The sequence below is a fragment of the Macaca thibetana genome, chromosome 4 (genome assembly GCF_024542745.1).
Source record: "Macaca thibetana thibetana isolate TM-01 chromosome 4, ASM2454274v1, whole genome shotgun sequence".
In the NCBI taxonomy this organism is placed as follows: Eukaryota; Metazoa; Chordata; class Mammalia; order Primates; family Cercopithecidae; genus Macaca; species Macaca thibetana.
The window spans coordinates 136,380,804-136,403,955 of NC_065581.1; the positions used below are offsets into that span (position 1 = coordinate 136,380,804).

The 23,152-nt window shown below is 36.9% G+C and overlaps 2 protein-coding genes across 9 annotated transcripts in view; one reads left to right on the forward strand and one right to left on the reverse strand.

The window, feature by feature from the left end:
* LAMA2 (laminin subunit alpha 2) overlaps positions 1-23,152 on the reverse strand; it is a 772,685-nt gene that overhangs the window by 567,751 nt on the left and 181,782 nt on the right. The window contains exon 1 of one of the 8 annotated variants that reach the window (XM_050788286.1): positions 4,778-5,907. The exons of the other annotated variants lie outside the window; for them this stretch is intronic. Within the exon in view, the coding sequence (XP_050644243.1) occupies positions 4,778-4,835 (58 nt within the window). The 5' untranslated portion in view covers positions 4,836-5,907. Of the gene's footprint in view, positions 1-4,777; positions 5,908-23,152 lie in introns of those variants that run through there. 8 annotated transcript variants of the gene reach the window in all.
* Positions 1,875-2,536, forward strand: LOC126953025 (mesoderm-specific transcript homolog protein-like). Its single transcript, XM_050788292.1, has one exon. It carries the CDS (start codon positions 2,014-2,016, stop codon positions 2,449-2,451), a length of 438 nt encoding a protein of 145 aa, XP_050644249.1. The 5' UTR covers positions 1,875-2,013; the 3' UTR covers positions 2,452-2,536.

The following is a 23,152-nucleotide window of genomic DNA, read 5'->3' on the forward strand; positions in this document are numbered from 1 at the left end:
TCATTCATTCATTCATTCATTCATTCAGATATTCAACATTAAGATATTTACTAGGCATTATGCAAAAGAATTTTCAACAACGTGGAAGTGAAAGAAGACCATTTACTGCCTGAAAAGTGCTAGAAATGGCCACGGCAAAGTGTGATGAGAACTACAATAAAGACTCAAAGTCCTTTGGGAATTCATTTATTTACTTATTTTTAAAACAATTTCACAGAACTTCTATTTACCTGTATCCTTTATGATAAATTTCTTTTGTTTGAAGAATTTATGAATACCTTGTAAGCTACAGAGACAGGTTAGTTATATTTAAGACAAAAATGGTCCAATTGCTAAAATCTGGCTTACTTATAAGTTATTGCCATTCTTTGTTCCTTTGGGAGGAAGGTGTTTCTTGTCCCCCCCCCCCCACCCCCGGTTTTTTTGCAGAGATCCAGAAAAGGCCTCATAGAGATACTGGCATTTGAACTGTTACTTAAGAATAGGTAGCACTTAAACGGACAGGACTAGCAGAGAGCATCCTAGAATCACAGGAACAGAAAAGCGAACGCGTTAGAAAGTGTGTGTGTGCATGTAGAGAAACCGGTTTTAAAAGGAAGTTGAGATGCACTCTGTGATGTGAAAGTCAGTGAAGATAACAGGGAAATATTGAAAGATTTTCATAAGGAATTTATGTAATTAGACTTCTATTTCAGGAAGATTAATATGATAGTGATGTAGAATAATCGGAGAGAGAAGAGACTGTGAGTAATCAGTAAAGGGATCATATCAGTCAGGACAGGCTAGGATGCTGTATAACTGCAGACACCGAAGTCTCTGTGGATTAAACTAACAAAGATAGCAAGGACATGTATTTCTTGCTGCTGCTCCGTGTACATTTTGGGTCCATGTGTGAAGGGTGGGGAGAACTGAGCTACACTACACTCAGGCATCCATCTGGAAGATCATCTGTCTCTACAGCATGGTGAATTATGCACTGGCTTGTAAAACTCGTACTCAGTCTAAGAGTAACGCATGTCAGTTCTGTTCACATTTCATTGACTGTGTCTATGCCTAATTTCAGGAGTGAGCAAATGTAATCCTACTACATGCCCAAAAGGAGAATAAATGGAATATCTGTGAATATTTCAATCCCCTCAAGAGGCGGTTGCAATAGTCAGTGAGGGTGTAAGCAGTAGGAATGAAAAGAAATAGGAAAATAAAAGAAATAGTTTAGAAATAGAGGCCGCGGCAACCAGCACACCCGGGCACTTCCCTTGCAGCAGTCGCGCCTAGCAAATGCAGTGCCGCCGTGCACGCCAGAGTGGCTGTAGCTGCCGGGCGCGGCGCCGCCCTGTGCTGGATGTGGGTTGCTGACTGCGCCCCCGCCGCCGGCCGGCCCTGCAGGGCCGCGGAGCCCTGTGCTCTGCAACGCTGCGGCGGGCAGCTTGGGATAACGCACCCGCGCGCAGAGATCGCCTCCGCAGGATGAGGGAGTGCTGGGTCCAGGTGGGTCCGGGTGGGGCTGTGGGCAGTGCTTCTGCTTGCTGCGTACCCGCACATCCGGCCCCCTCAGCTCTCACACGATCTTCACTCCTGGAAGTCTTCAGGCAAGTTTTTCACTTACAAGGGACTGCGTATCTTCTACCAAGACTCTGTGGGTGTGGATGGAAGTCAGGAGATAGTTGTGGTTTTACACGTTTTCCAACATCCAGCTACGATTGGTACAATATTTGGGAAGGTCTGACCTTGAGGTTTCATCGAGTGATTGCCCTTGATTTCTTAGGCGTTAGCTTCAGTGACAAACCGAGACCACATCACTAGTCCATATTTGAGCAGGTCAGCATTGTGGAAGCGCTTTTGCGGCATCTGGGGCTCCAGAACCTCAGGATCAAGTCTCATGACTGTGGAGATAATTGTTGCTCAGGACCTTCTCTTCAGGTATAAGCAGAATTGATCTGGTCGGCATACCATATAGAGTCTCTGTCAAATGGAGGTATCTTCCCTGAGACTCACCGTCCTCTCCTTCTCCAAATGCTACTCAAAGATAGAGGTGTGCTATCACCCATCCTCACACAACTGATGAACTTCTTTGTATTCTCTCGAGGTCTCACCACAGTCTTTGGGCTGTATACTTGGCCCTCTGAGAGTGAGCTGTGGGACATGTGGGCAGCGATCCCCAACAATGACGGGAACTTAGCCATTGATGGTCTCTTACAGTACATCAATCAGAGGAAGAAGTTCAGAAGGCGCTGGGTGGGAGCTCTTGCCTCTGTAACTATCCCTATTCATTTTATCTATGGGCCATTGGATCCTGTAAATCTCTATCCAGAGTTTTTGGAGCTGTACAGGAAAACGCTGCCGTGGTCCACAGTGTCGATTCTGGATGACCACCACATAAGCCACTATCCACAGCTAGATGATGCCATTGGCTCCTTGAATGCATATATGGGCTTCATCACCTCCTTCTGAGCTGGAATGAGTAGCTTCCCTGTATTACCTCCTCTACTCCCTTATCTGTTGTGTATTCCACCTAGGAAGAATGCCCAGAAGAGGTCCTGGCCATCAAACACTATTCTCTCACAAAGTTCACTTTACTCAAACTGGTGAACAGTGTATAGCAAGAAGCCAGCAGGAGCTCTGACTAAGGTTGACATAATCCACCTCCTATTACTTTGACAACTGATCGAATGTATGGACTTGGCTTTGTTTTTGTGTTATTAGGAAATTCTGATGAGCATTACTATTCACTGATTCAGAAAGACGTTCTTTTGTATGGAAGACTTTTTTTTAACACTTTGGACTTCTCTGAAATACTTAGAAGTGCTCATTTCTGGCCCAGCCCCAATAGGAATTCTATAGTAAGAATAAGGAGAAGGGGACCTCCTTCCCTCTCCTTGAATGGCTTTATGGGCACACGCTTTTGAAAAGTTCTTTAAGCAACACAGAGCTGAGTCCTCTTTGTCATACCTTTGGATTTAGTTTCATCAGCTGTTTTTAGTTATAAACATTTTGTTAAAATAGATATTAGTTTAAATAATATAGTATTCTAAGTATGATTTAAGACTATGATTTACCTACACATTATATATATATATATATAATAAAGATACTAAACCAGCATACCCTTACTCTGCCAGAGTAGTGAACCTAATTAAACATGTTTGATTTCTGAATAAATTAAACTAAATCCAAACCATTTCCTAAAATCACAGAACATTAAGGGCCAATAGCATCCGTGTCAGAGATTTACTGTTACTAGATGGGGAGACCAATTCGAACAGCAAATAACAGTCTGAGACTCCTCATACCTCTGTGCTTAGAAACGTATCTCTCTTGAGCTATTCTAGAGGGGAAGGGATTCTTGTGCAGTCCAAGTCACTGTGCTGAATGTACATTGATTCCTTTATGACAACTGCTTAACTCCCCATTGCCTGTCCCAGAGAGGCTTTCCAATGTAGCTCAGTATTTCCTGTACTTTACAGACAGGAAAGTTCCAGAAACTTTAAGAACAAATTCTGAAAGACCTATGAGCAAATGATGCTGAATACTTTTTTTTTTTAAGCCACATTTCATTGTCTTAGTCAAAGCATGATTATTAAGTGATTATTTAAAATTCTTTTTTTTTAATTAGCAACTTCAAGTACAACAATTTTGAAACCGGAATAAGTGTTTATTTCCTATTAATAAAAATTGTGACAAAAAAAGAAATAGAATCAAGACCTTGCTCATTGATATAATGGGAAGAAAGATAGGGATCTAGTAGGAATCTAATGGTTTATACCTGCAAGACTGATGGCACCCTCAGCAGAAATTTGGAAACAGGAGGAGAATAACTTGATGGAGGTGGGTGAGGACTGTGGAAAGAATGGGACACTTCAGAGGGAGAATGTTTAGCTGTTAAGTTTAAGCCATGTTAAGTGGTAAGTTCTGGAAGGAATGTGCAAGTAAGGATATCCAAAGGAGATAGAAAGTTAGAGATGGAGTTCACTCACAGAAGTGGTCAAATATGGAAATAAGGATTTCAAAGTCACTAACATAGAAGTAATATTTAAATCTATAGGCCTAGATGAGACTGCAAATTTCATACCATTAGATTGACCTTCCCGTATTCTTGAGTCAATAGAAAGAATGTTGATCTAATTTTACTGGCTTCACATTTCTGGGAAAAAAAATAAACTACTACTAATAAATATAATTCAGGTAAGAATTTGAAAAGTTCTTCAGGAAGAAGGAACACTACTCTTTAAGGGTGAAATTGGTGATAGTTGTGAATTTTGAATCTTTCAGGAGTCTTATGTTAACATATCCTACAGTTTTTATATCTCATTCCTGGAAGTTCACCATGTAAAAATATAAGTGAAAACTTGACTTCCAGTGGAACAATTAAGAAGCACATACTTAAAGATGATCTTCTGAAAGGCATTATAAGAGTTTTGCAATTTTTAAAGAGAGGTTTCTATTCTCTTTGCCTTAACATGCACAGACGTGAATTTTTAGTAAAGAATTAATGAATGAAATCCTTTATGAAGGTTTTCAAGTACAGTTTTTGAACAAAGTTTCCAGCTTGCAGATATATTGTTTTTTTACTATCTATACAGGTAAATTTGAACTAATTCATTATACCAGTGGTTCCCAGCTTTTTTGGCACCAGAGTCCAGTTTTGTGGAAGACAGATTTTTCCAGAGACCAGGGTTGGGGGTAGTTTTGGGATGATTCAAGTGCATTACATTTATTGTGCACTTCATGTCTATTATCATTATATTGCAATATATAATGAAATAATTATACAACTCACCATAACATGGAATCAGGGTGAGCCCTGAGCTTTTTTTCCTGCACCTAGATGGTCCCATCTAGGGATAATGAGAAATAGTGACAGATCATCAGACATTAGATCCTTATAAGAAGCATGCAACCTAGATCCCTTACTGATGCAGTTCACAATAGGGTTTGCACTCCTATGAGAATCTAATGCCACTGCTGATCTGACAGGAGGCGGAGCTCAGGTGGTAATGCCAGTGATGGGGAGTGGCTGTAAACACAGATGAAGCTTCACTCACTCACCCACCACTCACTTCCTACTGTGCAGCCCAGTTCCTAACAGGCCACTGACTGGTGGAATGCGCGGGTCCCGAATCCCCAGTACCAGTCTGTGGCCCAGGGGTTGGGGACTCCTGAATTACACAATAAACATATATTCAATTATTCTAATGAAGTCAAATATATAAGGTGAAACATTATGATGAGTAGTTTTCAAATTGCTATTATTATTTATTAGTGAACCTTGAAGTCCGTTTAATAGGTCAAAACCAGTATTTTAAAAAGAATATAAAATAGAAATATTGGAGTCCTCTGAATGTAAAATGTCTAAGTATTTCTTTAAGACATCTCGTGTCATTTTTATTATGTGTGAATGTGTTAGAAAGAGAGATATTATCCAATTTAAGTGCATTTCTTATCAAGAAAAGAGGTTGAAGGCCACTGTTCTAGAGGAATAAGAAGAGAGGAGGGAGAGTGGTGTGTTGACCAGGAAATGCTTTAGCCATTTTATCAGTTAAAGACAAATATCAGCTATGGATACCATTTCACGCTTCATTTCAGTAGCCATCTATTATTCTCAGTTCTTTAGAATCCACCAGATCTTTATGTCCTGCAGCTCTCAGCTTCGCTATTTTGTGCTTGCTCGATGGTTTATACCCAAAACCATACCTTAGAGGATGAACGTATTCAAACTGGATGTCAACCTTAATAAGATTCAGTATATACCTTAATAAGATTCCTGAATTTATCTCAGAAGGAGGATTACCAATATGAAAAAGGAGCATAAATATTCAAAATATGGTCTATGGTGTCTTCCATTAACCAAGACATAATATTAGTATTAAATAATAGTTAGCTATGGAATATTTAACTGTTATTCTGGATTTTTTTTTTTTTTTTTTTTTTTTTTTTGAGATGGAGTCTGGCTCTGTCTCCCAGGCTGGAGTGCAGTGGCGCAATCTTGGCTCACTGCAAGCTCCACCTCCCGGGTTCACGCCATTCTCCTGCTTCAGCCTCCCGAGTAGCTGAGACTACAGGCGCCCACCACCTCACCCGGCTAATTTTTTTTGTATTTTTAGTAGAGACGGGGTTTCACCGTGTTCACCAGGATGGTCTCGATCTCCTGACCTCATGATCCGCCTGTCTTGGCCTCCCAAAGTGCTGGGATTACAGGCGTGAGCCACCCCACCCGGCTATTCTGGATTTTTATATGTTGACAAAAGAAACAGAAGATTTGAGCTGTCACCAGTTTGAGAGCCTACTAAAGCATTAGAGTTTTAAAAATTTTCTTTCCAACTCTTCATCTTGGGTTCACTTTAAATATTGAGAACAAATCACATTATTATTAAAGAATTATACATACCTGAGTTACCTCTGGGGATTATAAATTTGGGATATGATACGTTCTGATCCTTGAAGCGGTAAAATGACCATATCTAAAGAACAAAGGCCTAAACGAGAGGAGTTGGTATTCATACTCTAACCTCTGTTGCCACCATGACCAGAGAGCTTTTTAAAATAAGTTAAGAACAGACTCAAAACTAAGAAAACTGAGAGTTGTGGAAAGATGCAATTTCACCTTTGAAGGCCAACACTCTACCTCCCCATGTAGGTGACAAAAAGGAAAAAGAAAAAAAAAGCCACACAATTTTCAAATAGAACAGAAAATTTTAGGCAAAGAAATACTGAAATGTTAGAAGTACTATGTAGAAATCCTAGATCTGGTGAAATATTCTGTCAGAATGGCTCATTGGTGAAGGACCAATGGAGAGTCCCAGTCCAATGGAGACAGAACCACAAAGAATGTGGTAGAGAAGAGAATAAAATGGCCTATTCAGTTTAGGCCCAGGAAGTTTCCCTGCTCCATTTCTCATAGCAAAACTGAGATACTGTTGAACATGCAGAACAAGATATGCATTAAGATGACATTTATGTGATAAACAAAATGAATCAAAGAATAAACCATATAATGCTATGTGAGAATTTGTGTCTATGTAAATGCATAACTAAAGAATAAAGGCATTGGTTTTCTCTGGATAGAGCACTGGGAGTGAGGATGTTGGTTTTGAATGATTTTAAAATATGATAAAATACACATAACATAAAATTCATCGTTGTAACCATTTTTAAGTGTACAGTTCAGTAGTATTAGTACCTTCACATTGTTGTGCAACCATCAACACCATTCACATCCAGAATGCTTTTCATCTTGCAAAACTGAAATTTGGTACTCATTAAATAATAACTCCCCATTCCTCTCTCCCTGCAGCCCCTGGTAATCACCATTATACTTTCTGTCTCCATGAATCTGACGACTCTAGGTAAGTAGAATCATAACAGTATTTGTCTTTTTGTAACTGGTATATTTCACTTAGCAGAACGTCCTCAATGTCCGTTTATATGGTAGCATGTGTCAGAATTTCCTCTCCTTTACAGATGGGATAATATTCCATCGTACACATGTACAACATTTTATTTAACTATTCATCTGTCAACAGCCAGGTTGTTCCCACCTTTTGGCCATTGTAAATAATGCTATTATGACAGAGATGTACAAATATCTTTTCAGGACCCTGCTTTTAATTATTTGGGGCATATTCCCAGAAGTGGAATTGTTGGATCCTGTTGTAATTCTATTTGTAATGTTTTGAGGACTCTCCATACTGCTTTCCATGGTTGTCACACCATTTTATATTCCCATCAACAATGCATAAGGTTTCTAATTCCTTCACATCCTCATCAATTTCTACCTTTCATTTTTAAAATTATGGCAGCCATCCTAATGGGTATAAAGTTTCGTTTGAATTTTTTACAACCAAAATATATTCACATACTATTTTTTAAACACTCAAAATATCTCAACAATATGGTGTGAAACTTAAGCATGTATATTCTGCAAAAGGCTTGTTGATGTTATTTCTGGTTAAATAATTCTCTTCTCCAAAAGAATATGTAATTGGGTAAAAATAATTGCAACATGATTGATGAGAAGGGATGGCTGGCCTACAGTGGAGTCAAATAGAGCATCCACATGCTGGGAAATAATCCATCTGCATGAGCTGGACCTGCAAAGCCAGCAGGGATGATGGGCTCTTACTAATATCTAAGAGGGGGAGTATAAATTTTTCATATGAGGGATTAAGAAGGATGTTAAAAAAAGCTGTAGTTTATTATATAGGGGAATTTTTTTCCTGGGATATATTTTCTTGAATTATTAACTGATAATTTAATTGATACTCAAAATAATCAAAATGGCAGGATATTTCCTTTACTCTAAAAACTTAACAGGAAAACTCCTCCTCCTCCTTCTTCATAAAGGAGAAAGGAAGCTCTTTCTCCTTTATGAGCAGTTCAGTGGTATTAGAATTGAACACTAATAAATGTTTAAATAGGAATGATTTGGGGTGAAGAAGAGTTTCATGTTGTCAGTAGTTAGTAGTTCTGATAAAGACAAATATAACACCACGTTAATGGAAAGACTTGTGTAACAGCTATGTATACATACACACATAAATACATATGTGTGTGTGTGTATATATATATGTATATGAAAAGAAGCGTGTAAAAACTGTAACTGGGATAAAAAATCAAATTAAGGGAGTATCTAGAATCTTTGAGAGCATAGTATGATTTTAATAGATTTTGGAGCATATTTTCTTCTGCCATTATATGTAAGCAGAGATAGTAGCTCTCAAAAAATATTCTTGTGTTCCCTACACTTCTCAGCCCCTTGCAGTTAAGAGGGGCATCTGACTATTCTCAGATTGTAAAAATGTGGAGCAGAGTCATGACTATGACTTCCTAGCTGAAGACTGAAGACCTAGGTGCCAGCTCCCCACTACTCTCTTCCTCTGCCATAGCAACCATAAAAGCCATTTCCTGAGTTGGAAACATCACAAGAAGAGGACAACTGGGACCCTGAGTCACCAAATGGACCTGTATTTGACATTGCATCATTGAGAAATAAACCTCTGTAATGCCACGCTTTTAAGATTTGGGGGTTTATTCATTCCTGCCGTATGGCTTAGCATTGATGAGACTACTACAACAGATTAGTGATTGAGTAACTGTGTTCTTATAGGAATTAGCAGTGATATTGAGAACAGTGGAGAAAAATTATTATTCCTCTGATCGTTCTACTATCTATATCTTCATCTTTTCTGTATTAAATATATTGAATATATTTTCCCCTTTTAAAATAGTTATATTTGTTTCCTAGTATAGCTATATTTGTTTCCTAATTTCGCTATCTTAGTTTTCTAGGACTGCCATAATAAATTACCACAAACTAGGTGGCTTAAAACAATAGACATTCATTTCACAGTTCAGGAGGCTATAAGCCTGAAACCAAAATGTCAGCCTAGTTGGTTCCTTCTAGACACAGCAAGAAAAAATGTCCATGCTTCTTTCCTTGGCATTGCTTGGTTTGTGGATGCACCACTCGCATCTCTACCTCCATCTTTACACAGCTTTCTCCCTGTGTTTCTGTATCTCCTCCCCTCTTCTATGAGGATATCAGCCATATTGGATCAGGGTCCACCCTAAACCAGTATGACATCACCTTAACTTAATTACATTTGCAAAGACCCTATTTGCAAATAAGGTCACATTCATAGGTAACTGAGGTTAAGACTTCAACATTTCTTTTTGAAGGATGCAATTGGACCTACAAAAATAGCTTAGAAATGATATGCCACTTCAGCTTCCCACTTTTATCTTCTGGAAGTAAATTTTATAAAACGGATTTAAACAATCCTTACTTTTAGTCATCGTTTTAGAAATTGTTTTGTTTTTGTTTAACATAACTTACCAACTTTTAAAAAAGGAGAGATAATCTTAGTCAAATACTTACTCAAATTCAAACATAATTACTATCTATACTTATACTGAAAATTCTGTTACTATATACGATGTTCTGGTAAGTTTGTACATTGCAGGCAAGATATGCGTTTCCGGCTTTTTAAGTGCCACTGCTAAGATAAGTGCAAGCAACGGTGCAAAGACAGGATCGATGATCAGAAATGGAATGTAGTTGTCCATCCAAACTGTCAGTTCAAAGCCTCTCAATTCTTTTCTATTTGTTCCTTTCTTGATATTCAATCATCGGCCCTTTTCTGGCCTCTCTTTCTTTTCTTCTCTCTTGTTATAGTGCTTCATACTCTCAACATCCCTTTCTCAGCATAAAAAGTCAAGACCAGATGTCAAAGTCCAAAAACAACCTTAAAGTTATATTTTGTCTCATTAATTTGTTCAACATGTGCACACACATACACTCATATATGTGTGCATATATATGCATATATATATATATGTAATATCTATATAACAAATACTTACAAGGCCCCAGAGAAACAATGGTACAAGGTAAAAGGAAGCACATAAACTAGGATATAAACATGGTTAATTGGGAAAAGGGTTTGATTAGGGGAAAAATAGAGCCAATATGGGTACAGAAAATAGAAAAATTCAAACTAGTCTAGAGGTCAGAAAGTGCTTCTTGGAGAAACTATAAAAATGGAGCATGAGGGCTGGGCACGGTGGCTCACGCCTGTAATCCCAGCACTTTGGGAGCCCGAGGCAGGCGAATTGCGACATCAGGAGATCAAGACCAACATAGCCAACATGGTGATATCCCGTCTGTACTAAAAATACAAAAATTAGCTGGGCGTGGTAGCACACGCCTGTAGACCCAGCTACTCTGGAGGCTGAGGCAGGAGAATCACTTGAACCCGGGAGGTGAAGACTGCAGTGAGCTGAGATCGCAGCACTGCACTCCAGCCTGGGGACAGAGCAAGACTCCGTCAAAAAAAAAAGAAAAAAGAAAAAAGGAAAAAGGAGCATGAAAATTGGCATGCATTAGTGAGGTTAACAGAGAGATGTTTTAGGCAGTGGCAGCATTATGGGCACAGGCTCTGAACTGAAAGAGACAGTGATATATCCCATAAATCCAAAGGAATTCAGAATGGATACAGCTCATTTTTATGATTTAAAAAGTGGTGAGAGATGAGGCTGGAGAGAATTGCAGAGGCCAGGGCATGAAGTACCTTATAAATAACGTGGTCATGTAATTCATCATCCAAACCAGTCCACTTCTGAGAATAAAGGAAGCACCACTATTAATTAGGCTGGGGCAGCTGTTGTAAACCAGGGCTGTCAGAGACTAACTGGGATGTACGGCTACATGACTTATAAATCACATAAGCAGAACTTGGATTTCATACTAAGGTCAATCAGATGCCATGACAGCATTTTAGAGAGAGGAATTGCTCAATCCTATTGTGTTTTATAAAGCTTAATCTAGCTGAAGTACAACAAACAAAGGGGGGAGGGCTAAATTGGGAGCAAGAATATCCATTAGAAGGCCACAGTGATGATTTCTAGTTGTGAGATGATGGTGGCCTGAGTCACTGTGATGGTTGTAAGCCTGTAGGGAAATTGAAGTAATAATAAGTTGAACCATATAAAATTGCTTCTACTCACCATTTGAACCTACAAAAAGGGCGGTTTTATAAGGCTCAACTAATAGATTTTAAGGAACTAGGATTGATTTGTGGCCAATATTAACCATTATATAATTGTTACATGACGATGATGACAATGATGATAATGATGATCATGACTAGTGAGAATAGTGGTATTATCACGATTGACTGCCATAAGTTATACATTAAAGTTTAAAACATAGAACACTTAAAATTGCCACCTCTTGATATTGAGAGAACAGTTGATTGTATATGGCTCACACATAAATAGGCACAAAGAGGGAAACAACCCCAGAACCACAATCCCAATGAGTGCCTCAAGATTCTCAAAGAGGGAAATAGAAGAAAACTTCCAGCATTTTTATGGGCCCATCATTGAGGAAACAGAATGGGAGTGCATTCATTTGCTGGACATCAGCAGAACACAGTGAAAAGTGATGGAAGAGGAGAAACACCATGGGTCAGATAGAATGTAGGTTTGAAGTCAATTTTGAGGTTACTGTGGGGAACTGAATTTGTGCCAGGAAGGATTTCTGATCTTCACTATTTGAAACAATCACAATATATTACCTACGTTGATGCATTTAATCAGGATCCAAAATGCATACCTCCCAATCCTGACACCGTGACATTACTTATGTTCCCTGATGCTCCCAGATTCCATATCAAGAAAATGATGAGAAGGCTGAACCTCGAACTACTTGTTTTAAATGGAAAAGTAACTGAACAATTACTGGATTGGACTAAAATTAACTGAAAGCAACCATATTATTTGCCCTAAGGAAACTGGGGGCTCAGAGTCACAAATCAAATTTTATACTAGAAATTTAAAATGTACATTTTTTTGCACAATGCTGTGAATATTTTATTTGTTACAAGGGAATGTTTAGTGTAGTGGAGATAATAAAGAAAATGAAGATGAGGAAGACTACTAGGTTTCTAGTTCTACAATAGGTTGGGTGACAATTTTCTATATAGTATATATGGGAGGATAGGAGTAGAAGATGAAAAATTCAGTTTAACACCTAATAAATCTGCAAATTCTAACTTCCAACATTTGTTTATTTCTTTATATTAATTCTAATTTCACTTAAGATTATTTAGAATTATGTAGATTTTTATGATAAAAATGTATTCGATTTTCAGATAAACACAACCATGACTGCCATGCAAATATATATACATCCTACAAAGTTTACTTTAGATCCTGAATTTTTTTTTCCCCAATATATCTAAAAATCCATTTCAGAAGTCCTATACTTCACTAAATTGAATTATAAATTTAGGAAATTTAAAGTAATGTTACCAGTGTTTTGGTAAATATCACTTTGGGAAGAAAAATAATTATATTTTCTTACTTCTAAATCTTTCACTCACACACAAAAAAACAGCTAATCTTTCCATCACTCTTGATTAACCCATACCACTTTATAACAATGAGTTTAAAGTAAAGAAAATAAATAGAAGAAACAAGAATTATTAAGAATATTAAAGCCAGGCTCAGTGGCTCATGCCTATAATGCTAGCACTTTGGGAGGACAACAGAGGAGGATTGTTTGAGCCCAGGAGTTCAGTCTGAGCAACATGGCAAAATACCATCTTTACAAAAAAAAAAAAAAAGAAGAATTAGCCAGGTGTGGTAGCAAGAGCCTGTAGTCCCAGCTAGTGGGGAGGCTGAATTGGGAGGATCACTTGAAACTGAGATGTCAAGGGTTCAGTGAGCCATGATCCTGCCACTGCACTTCAGCCTGGGCAACAGAGTAAGAGCCTGTCTCAAAAAAAAAGAAAAAAGAAAAAGGCCAGATAATAGGGTGAGTGTATAAAACAAAGAGAAAAAGCTGTAAGAAAATGAAATAATTCTTAAAATTATACACATTCAGTAAACTGGTTGTGGAGAAATTAAAATTCCACAGGGAAGAACTAGGGCTGATGTGAAGCTCTTCTCATTTCATTGACCTAAGGACTAACTATAATAATATGTAAGTCCTGAAGCAAGCAAGGGGAGCCTCTTTCTCCATTGAGGTTAATAGGCCATATATAAAACAAAGGAAATTTAATTCCTTTGTTGCTTAAAAAGGAATAAAAGAAAAAGTAAAAGATAAAATTACTTTTAATTGAGAATGCAGAACACACTTTTAAATAGTTAAGAAAATGAATGTTCTTCTCTATATACTATTACAAATCTTCAAGGTGTTCAACCAGTGTTGCATGTGGATTGATAGGCAAGCTCTCCTTTTTGCTTATATATAGTTTCTAATTGTGGTAAGTACAGAGTAAACATATATTAGTTCTATAATTAGTTTTTTGTTTTTTTTTAAGAGGGGCTTCAATTTCATGTTCTATTTGTAGAATGAGAGGACAAGAAGAGATGATGAGATGCCATGGGATTTTTAAAAAAGGAAAGAAAGCCAGCACAAAGTGAATGAAAGAAAACAAATGAAAACAAGAATCAGGTGGACCAAAGTAGATCTGGCGGAATAAAAACAAATGTGAGGATAACGTCAGGGGGAAAGAGAGGTCAACACTCCCTAGCTATCTCAAACCTAATGCTTAAAAGTTTCCACTTCACCAAACCCCATCCCATCAGATCCAGTCTTACCATCTGGCTTATAACTTATCCAATCCATTCCGATTAAAACAGTGGAAAGATCCAGCTGGAGGGCCAACAGGTTTCCAATTTGACTTGAATGTTCAGATGGAAAAGATGCTGAATCGAAGGTTAAGATTCACCTCCAGCCCTAAGTTCATGCGCTAACCTCACAGCCACTGCTGCCAACATCAAATGCTTCTCAGAGTTGTAGGATGTTTCCTGGCTTCTCCACATCGACCCTATTTGAGAAACACCACTCCATAGGAAAGAACAACGGAGCACTATGCAACCAGATTCTAACTTAAAAAAGCAATCATTGAATAAAGATAAAGCAATCACTAGAGAAGGAAGACTTGAAATGCCAGTTACTTTACTGAAGCAGTGTTCAATTGAAATGCCCAATTGTAAGAGCACTGCATACTCCATTTAAGAAGCAGCTACATAACACTCAGGGATTCACGTAACAGAAGCTCAGTGATTTTAATACCAGTTATTTCCGTTGCTAAAACTAGTACCTACAGTTAGTGTTCTCTCTGATTATTATATTTTTTTGGAGTGCCTGCCGACCCAACAAATGGGAATATGAATCAAGATAATTGAAGTTTTAAAAACTTTAACAAGGACTAAAAGTTTGGGCCTTAATTCCCATATCCCAATTAATCAAATAAGTTTTTTTTTTTTTTTTTTCACCTGGCTATTATGCTACTCACTTAGGACCATTGAACTGCTATTGAAAATTGCCATGAAATTCAGGACTATCATCACCAAGGGAGATGGGCGGAGATGAACTAGCAGCAATTAAGAACAGCACAGCAGTTAAATAATAGGTAACATCAGCCGACATGTAAATAATTAGGCATTAGGTACACATGCAATTAAATATTTGAATTTCAATGAAAACCATATTTAAATTCCTTTTAAAATAGTGACTAATTAGTTGTATTATACATCTTATTTTAGAAATAAAGAATAGATAGGTTATCTCTCATCATAAATAGTTGGTAGACTAATCACCAAATGATTAAGCTTATATTATTCCCCCACAGTTGTTTTCACTACAAATATCCAACTATAAAGACTTGGATTTGATATTGTAGCCTTAGAGGTTCATTTTTCAGACTATAAAATAACTGGCAGACTATCCACTTGCATAAACATCATTCCAAATTGTGATACAATTTTTATCAGACAATGTATTTCACACTGTTTAAGTAATACTCCCATCGAGTGTAGTTATACAAGACACTGCCAAGTTTACCTGCAGAGAAACACACTTCAATAGTGTTCACACAGCATGAAGGCATTTATAATTATTCAAATATAGAAGAAAAGAAAGGGTTCCGATGTTTTTGACATTATAACTGGCTTGTGGTAAACTGCTGGTAAGCAGCGTTCAGTGGGCTGTACTTATCCTACACAACTGGAAGACATGTCTCATGCTGTTCCACAAAATACTAAGAGAACCAAAAACGCTTTGGGTAGAATTCCTTCCTTAGCTCTCACCCTGTTCTCCAACACCTCTTCCAAGACAACCATGGACTAATCTAAAAAGCAGGTTAAAAACTAAAAGAGAGGAAATGTGTATGTGTATGTATGTTTTTTAAAGAAAAATCATTTTTTTCCCATTAACCTTTCTGCCTTGCTCATGTCAATGTCTGAGTGAACATTTACAAAACATTTTGACAGAGGCAAATATATGTTCATTTTCAGCATTTGGCCAAATAGCGAGTACATAGCCATGGTATTCAGGAAAAGGTCCATGTGACACCAAAGTATTTCAAATTAGATGAAATATTCAGCCATCTCAACCTTATTTCTACCACTAAATAGGGTCCAGCAATAAGCTGCTCCAATTAGAGCTACTCATAAATAGGTCTGGCTCATTGTCTTAGTCGTTCTTTTACTTAAAATCAGTAATGTACATTAAGTATAAAGCATTTTTGGATAAGTAATATTTTTGTTATTTTTAATAAGATTTAAAAAATGGAAAAGCATGATATATTAATATTCTACTGAATTTAAGAACACATTTTAAACATTACAAAATAAAGCATAATTAAATTTGATAATAATGAACCCAATAATGATCAACCCAGTTTAATTATCAGGATGTGTTAGATTTGGTATCTTCACCTAAAGGCTCTAGTAAAAGAATTATCTGATTAGCACATACACTTACTGTTTATCTCACAAAGTGCCCATAAGACTCTTCTAAATTGAGGTGTCCATGAAAGCTGTCTCTCTTATCTATACGTGATACAACTTTAAAAGTAAAGCCTGCCAGGGGCGGTGGCTCACGCCTGTAATCCCAGCACTTTGGGAGGCCGAGCCGGGCTGATCACAAGGTCAGGAGATCAAAACCATCCTGGCTAAAATGGTGAAACCCCGTTTTTACTAAGACACACACACAAAAAAAATTAGCCCGGCGTGGTAGCAGGCGCCTGTAGTGTCAGCTACTTGGGAGGCTGAGGCAGGAGAATGCGTGAACCCGGGAGGCATAGCTTGCAGTGAGCGGAGACTGCACCACTGCACTCCAGCCTGAGCGACAGAGTGAGCCTCTGTCTCAAAAAAAAAAAAAAAAAAAAAAAAAAAAATTAAAGCCTATAACATAAAATAAAACTGTAGCAAAATCTTCTTTTGAAGTGAGCATAGCTATTTTAAAATTAGACATGCTTGGAACTGGACTAGGATGTACTGGGCCCAGGAGCTATAATGAACTTGAAGCAAGTATTACATATATATATGATAGAGGATTACACAGTTAAATAATACAAGTGAGCTCTTACCATAAGTAGTATTTCTCAGTTGCTCACTTTACATTTTGTTGCTGATTTCAGCATTCACTTTTCTAATAAACGTGCAGACATTTTCTAAAGGGCAAAATTACATTCACCTGCTATTTACGTAGCACTTATCTCCCTGTTTGCACCAGGGAGCCAATGAGCACAAACCATTGGTTTGAAGTATCAAATTGATATGACATCGCAGAACCAGGTGGCTTTTGGGAGTTGTGACAGTAAAACAACTGAAGCAAACCTTCAGCCATAGGAAGCTATTTTTAAAGTAGAAATGCAATTTCTTTCATTTAAAGTAGAAATGCAAATTATTTCCAACATAATGTTGGAATTTATGTTGGAAATAATTTCTGTTAATAACCTTGAGAAAAAAAAATGGATGAGGAAGTTAGCTTGCCTCTTCTCTTATTAATTTTTTATCTTCCATTTCTTTACAATCCTTTTTATTTTTCTAATTTTTGCCTGGGTTTGCCATATGCTTATACCCACAGCTGAAGAGAATAGATGAATTTAATGGCACCTGCAGATACCCTCAAAAGGTAACTAAGACTTTGGCTATAATGTAAAAAATATATAGAGTTTCCATAACAGATGAATTTTCTTTTCCCTTGCACACAAACCTCAATTATAAACTCATTTAATTTAGAGTCACTATGTGCTGAGGTAATTCCACTACGTAAAAATATGATTACACCTGGTATATTTTGACTATGTTTTACTGCTAACAAGCTTCCCCTAATCTGCTCTGAAAGCTTAGCTCTGACTGCTTGACTAGTGCAGTTGTGAAGATACTGTTAACAATACCCACAAATTGATTCCAGAAGTAAGAATATGGTGTCTTGGTCACTATGTTGCAATAAGCTACAAGTACACAATTTTAAAATGGAATCTTGTATTACAATGCCTGTAGTCAGTAAGTAAAACCAATTTTAATGTCATCTAAACAACAATGAAGCAAAGTTATAGCTTACTTTCATGCAGACATTTATGAAACGTCACAGCCAGAAGCCTGAGGAGTTAGTGAAGCTGATCTTTTTTCATAGAAATGTGTCATTTAGAGACAAAGTACACCAGTTGAATAAATAATTATAATAGTTGGTTATATCAATGATGGGGTGTATTTTTGTGGGCTAAATTAATCACATTTGAAAAATTACTAAAAATATGGAATTTGAAAGTTTAAAAGTTCTCCAGCCACTTAGAATTGTCAATGTAGTAGTGATCTTTCTCACAGCATCTAGACTCATCAATGCCAATGGCTGTACTATGCAGTCCATTTCAATAACATGTTAGCAGACCCCGTCTTTACTTTTCTTAATCTCTCAGAGTGGATATGCTTCTAAATTTTTAATTTTTAGCTTATTTTCTCTCATCACAAAGTAACATTTTTCTTTATCAAAGCAAATCTAAACTTAAATGCCAGTCCCTTAATCCTGTGTTCTCACAATTTGTCAACCCTATTTTAACTTAATCTGCCTTTCTCATCGCCCATGCTCCACAGCCCACCATTCCCTCCTCCTGCACTGCTCTTTTCCTGATCTGCCCATCAAAATTCTCTTCTGTTCAAAACTCAGTCCAAATTTCAACTCCTCTGTGAAACTGCCCTACTCCTGTTAGATGGAAATGTTTCTACTTCCCTATAATTTAAAAACAATTTTAATAACTTTCTTAAAGTCCTTTCCACATTCAGCCTGACTGTATAAATCTAATCATATACGTACATTCACTGTTTTCTGTGCTATACCATTCCTGAGGTTAAAAAATTGTCTTGCTCATCTTTGTATCTGGAGTGTAAAATGACTTTTCTCACTCAAAATGCATTGACACATTCTTACTAAATAATAAGCTGGGATTTTTCTTTTCTTCCTTTTGTATCACTGCCTTACCCATAATTATAATAAATTTTAAACAATTAACTAACAAATGGATAATACCCTGCCTTAAAAGTTAAACAAAATATACTTACTCTGTTTTATATGCCTATGAAGAATTTTATAGAAATCTCAAATTTGCCAGAAACTTAAAAAACAAAATCTTTCCCTGTAGAGCCAACTTTTCTCTTTATTTTTTTAATTGTGTAAAAAGAGGGAGAAAGGAAGAAGTAGGAAGAAAAGGTATAAGTTATGGTATCATTCATTATCCAAAAAATAACTCACCAAACACATATGTTGATAGAAGTAAACAAACATTACCAGACTAAGATCATGCCTTTATTTAGAAAACAATTTTTCTATTATAAAATTAAATGAATGCAACCCAGGAATTTGACTCCTAGATAAACACGACAAATGAAAACATATGTCCATAAAAAAACTTGTACATGACTTATATACAGCAACTTTATTCATAATAATTAAAAACTGGAAACAGTCTGAATGTCATCAACAGGCCAATAAAATAAAAATGGAGGTACATTCATACAACGGAATATGTTAGTAATTAAAAGGAGCAAAATATTGATGGACACAAAAACATGAATGATTTTTACAGACAGTAGACTGGGTGAAAGAAGGCAGACAGGAAAAAGTACATAGTTGGTGATTCATATAAAGGAAATTCTAGGACAGATGAAACTAATCAGATAAGAGTTTCAGGGCTGTGGAAGAAGACAGCGAATCACCAGTGAGGGCTTTCTGGAAAAGTAGAAATGTTTTATTGTTTTTGGTTGGGGTGATGGTTACATGGGTATATATATTTGTCAAACGTCACATACACTGCTTATGTGTAAAAAAGCTTTATTTTATAGAAATTATACCTTTAAAATGTTGTTTTTAAAAAGAGATTGTGTCTTTATATCATACTGTAAATATCTTCCTGTCCAGATAAGCTTCCTTTCCTCAGTTATAGACTCATAACTGCAATAGTCCTAGTCCTCAGGGATCTCAAGAACAGTTGAAACAAAGTGAATAAAATGCCTGACACAAAATTGGTACTATGCTTTCAATAGAACAGAAAAAAATAGTTAAAATTTAGGAAAGCTAAATGGAGATAAGAGGTTTAAACACAATAAACAAACCATATTTTCCAAAGAAGTTTTATTATACATATCAACATAAATAAGACTAATCTAAATGATTATCAAAATATGTGTCAGAAATAAACACGTACATCATTTATTAGGTCAGGGCTCTAAGTAAAAGTTACCCCAAAGATTGATTTTGAAAATAAAATTGGTTTATCTTGTTTAGTAGTTATAATATAGGAAACTATGACCCAGAATATAATGCATTATATGGAAAGATTTTTAAAGTTATCCAGTTTCTAAAACTTTATACCATCATATAAGTACTGGGTCAACCAATATGCAACTAATATTATAAAATGGTTAATTATTTAATTTAACTTATTCCTCCATTGATTAAAATCGGCGTATAAGCAAAAGAAAACCATAGCATATTGGAAAAGAGACATTATTCTGTAATCTCCCACACATACACAAGAAGTGTAATCTTCAACAGCAGCCTTTTCCTTTAACTAAATTAATAATGCTTATTATATTCTGGCCTCCAGATGCAGAATAACATGTTTCATGTTACTATGCCTAAATTCTGACCTGGCAATAATACTAAGAAACTCAGCAGGAAGGCTGGGCATGGTGGCTCACACCTGTAATCCCAGCACTTTGGGAGGCCAAGGAGGGCAGATCACAAGGTCATGAGTTCGAGACCAGCCTGGCCAACATAGTGAAACCCCATCTCCACTGAAAATACAAAAATAAATTAGCCGGGCATGGTGGCGCTTGCCTGTAATCCCAGCTACTTAGGAGGCTGAGGCAGGAGAATCGCTTGAACCCAGGAGGCGGAGGTTGCAGTGAGTCAAGATCACGCCATTGCACTCCAGCCTGGGCAACAGGATGAGACTCCAGGAAAGGAAAAAGGAAAGGAAAAAGGAAAGGAAAGGAAAGGAAAAAGGAAAGGAAAAAGGAAAGGAAAAAGGAAAGGAAAGGAAAGGAAAGGAAAGGAAAGGAAAGGAAAGGAAAGGAAAGGAAAGGAAAGGAAAGGAAAGGAAGAAAAGAAAGAAAGAAAGAAACGGAGAAAGAAAGAAAGGGAGGAAAAAACTCATCAGGACACCCTCAAACCAAGCTAAAAATAAGACTGTGAGTGGTATAATGACGAGTCAGAAAGCTGTCTTTTGTGGTAGTTACTAACTCCAGACAGAAAAGAGGAGGAGGAGGTGCACAAGACCTAGTGAGTGATCTTGACCTGGATGGATTTGAAATGTTCCTTCTATCAAAGTGTATATATGTCCTGGGCATTTGTCCCTGGGCCTCAGACTCTTAAGAAAATGGCGGTTCTAGAACGGATACAACTATTGAAACTCTTATCGGGCGTTGCCTCTTTAGGTCTGGCACTCTAAGGGCTCCTGTGAGCCCAAAACACAATTACCTGCAACTGGATGCCTACTTCTGAGCTCTGCTAGGAATGGGTGAGAAGATCCCAGCAGCAGGCCTCTAAAAACCAAAGTCCACTGTCTTTGTCTACTTCTTCAGCCCGGATTCCTCCTTCTCCTGCCTCCACAGCAGACGCTGTGTCACCAAATCTCAGAAACATACAATCCGGGAAAAGATCCTATTCTCACCAAGCTCTTTATCTTAATTTCCTTCTTTAAAAGAGAAAGATGTTCTAAGCATTATTATATAAAATACTTAATTTCCTACAAGGGAATAATAAAGCAGAGAATAAAGAAACTTGCAAGAGAAAGCTACAATTACAGCTTAATGTCCACAAAGATTTTAGAAAGACTTACTGCTAGAGAAAATTTACACAAACATATTTATAGTCCATAAGTTTTATCTCATTTCAAACCAACAGTAGCCAATACCCTAAGAAATATTTGTAAATGATTTCAGAAGGAAAATAAAAGCCACCATGAAATCAGGCAATGGCATTTAAACAAAACTCTTCCATACAACTATGTAAATCAATGGCAGTTTCTTTAAAACAGAATTGAAAGCACACATAATGCATTTTAATGCAGAAAATACAAAGACATTAATATCTGTAATTCTACTAAATGTCAACGATTCTGGAACCCACTTACTGTGGAGTCAGATATAATGAAATTCCATTTGTAGTGAAGTAGAATGGAAGTTTAAAATTACGTCAATGGAATATAATGCACAAAGCACAATTCTAGTAATAGTGTCTTACAAAGAAATCTTGATGAAAGGATGATTTCACTGTAAGCCTCCTATACCCCTCAAATAAACACACTAGATTTTAACATCAATATTTTACTAAGTAAATTATAATGAATTCAGTATTTAACACTTTAATATATGAAACTGTACACAAATCTATTATGAAAGAACAAAATGTGTGTGTTAATATGAAATAAGATGGTATACATATTCTAAGTTGTATCTGGTCATATTTATGAATAGAATACAAAAATGAATTAAACACTTGAAAGTGAAAGAAGGAGTAAGAATTATTTTGAACACATTGATAAAATAAATGGATGTTTCCCTCTGGTGAACATGAGAAACCATCAATTTTCTTTTACTGAATCAAGAAAACATCGGGTGGTGGGTAGCTCACATTTGTAATCCCAGCACTGTGGGAGACTGAGGCAGGAGGATCACTTGAGCCCAGTAGTTTAAGGCTGCAATGGGCAAATATGGGTGACAGAGGGAGACCCTGTCTCTAAAAACAACAACAACAACAAAAATACCCTCCACTTTCCTTAGCACACTCTACTTTTGATACCCTACCTTCTCTTCTACTTTTAAAATGGGTTGAAAACTCGTTTCTTCCAGGTCCTCATTGCTGAGTCTACCTTTGTCCAATTACTTTTGTCACTTTGGTCCCACATATCATAATGAATAGTGTAAATTCTTCATCATATTATATATTTGATTTATTTTCTCATTTTTCTTGTTTCAATTATGTGTTTATATGCTGAGAGTGTGGGAAAGGTGGAATTTGTCTCAAAATTATGTGTTTTCTTCTTTTATTATACCAATTGGGACATCAATAGTGATTGAATTCTGTAAGAACTTGCCAGGTCATGGAAATATTTTCAATTGAAAATATTTAAAGGGAATAGAAAAGTGGCATTCTGTGTTAATTTTTATTCTCTTGGTGATATGGTCTGGTTCTGTGTCCTCACGAAATCTCATCTTGAATTGTAATCCAAATTGTAATCCCCATGTGTTGGGGGAGGGACCTCCTGGAAGGGGAGTAAATCACGAGAGTGGTTCCTTCATGCTGTTCTCATGATAGTGAGTGAGTCTCATGAGGTCTGATGGTTTTATAAGGGGC

What these genes read in the sequence shown, in the direction of transcription:
- LOC126953025 (XM_050788292.1), top strand. Translation starts at nt 2,014, where the DNA reads ATGCTACTCAAAGATAGAGGTGTGCTATCACCCATCCTCACACAACTG.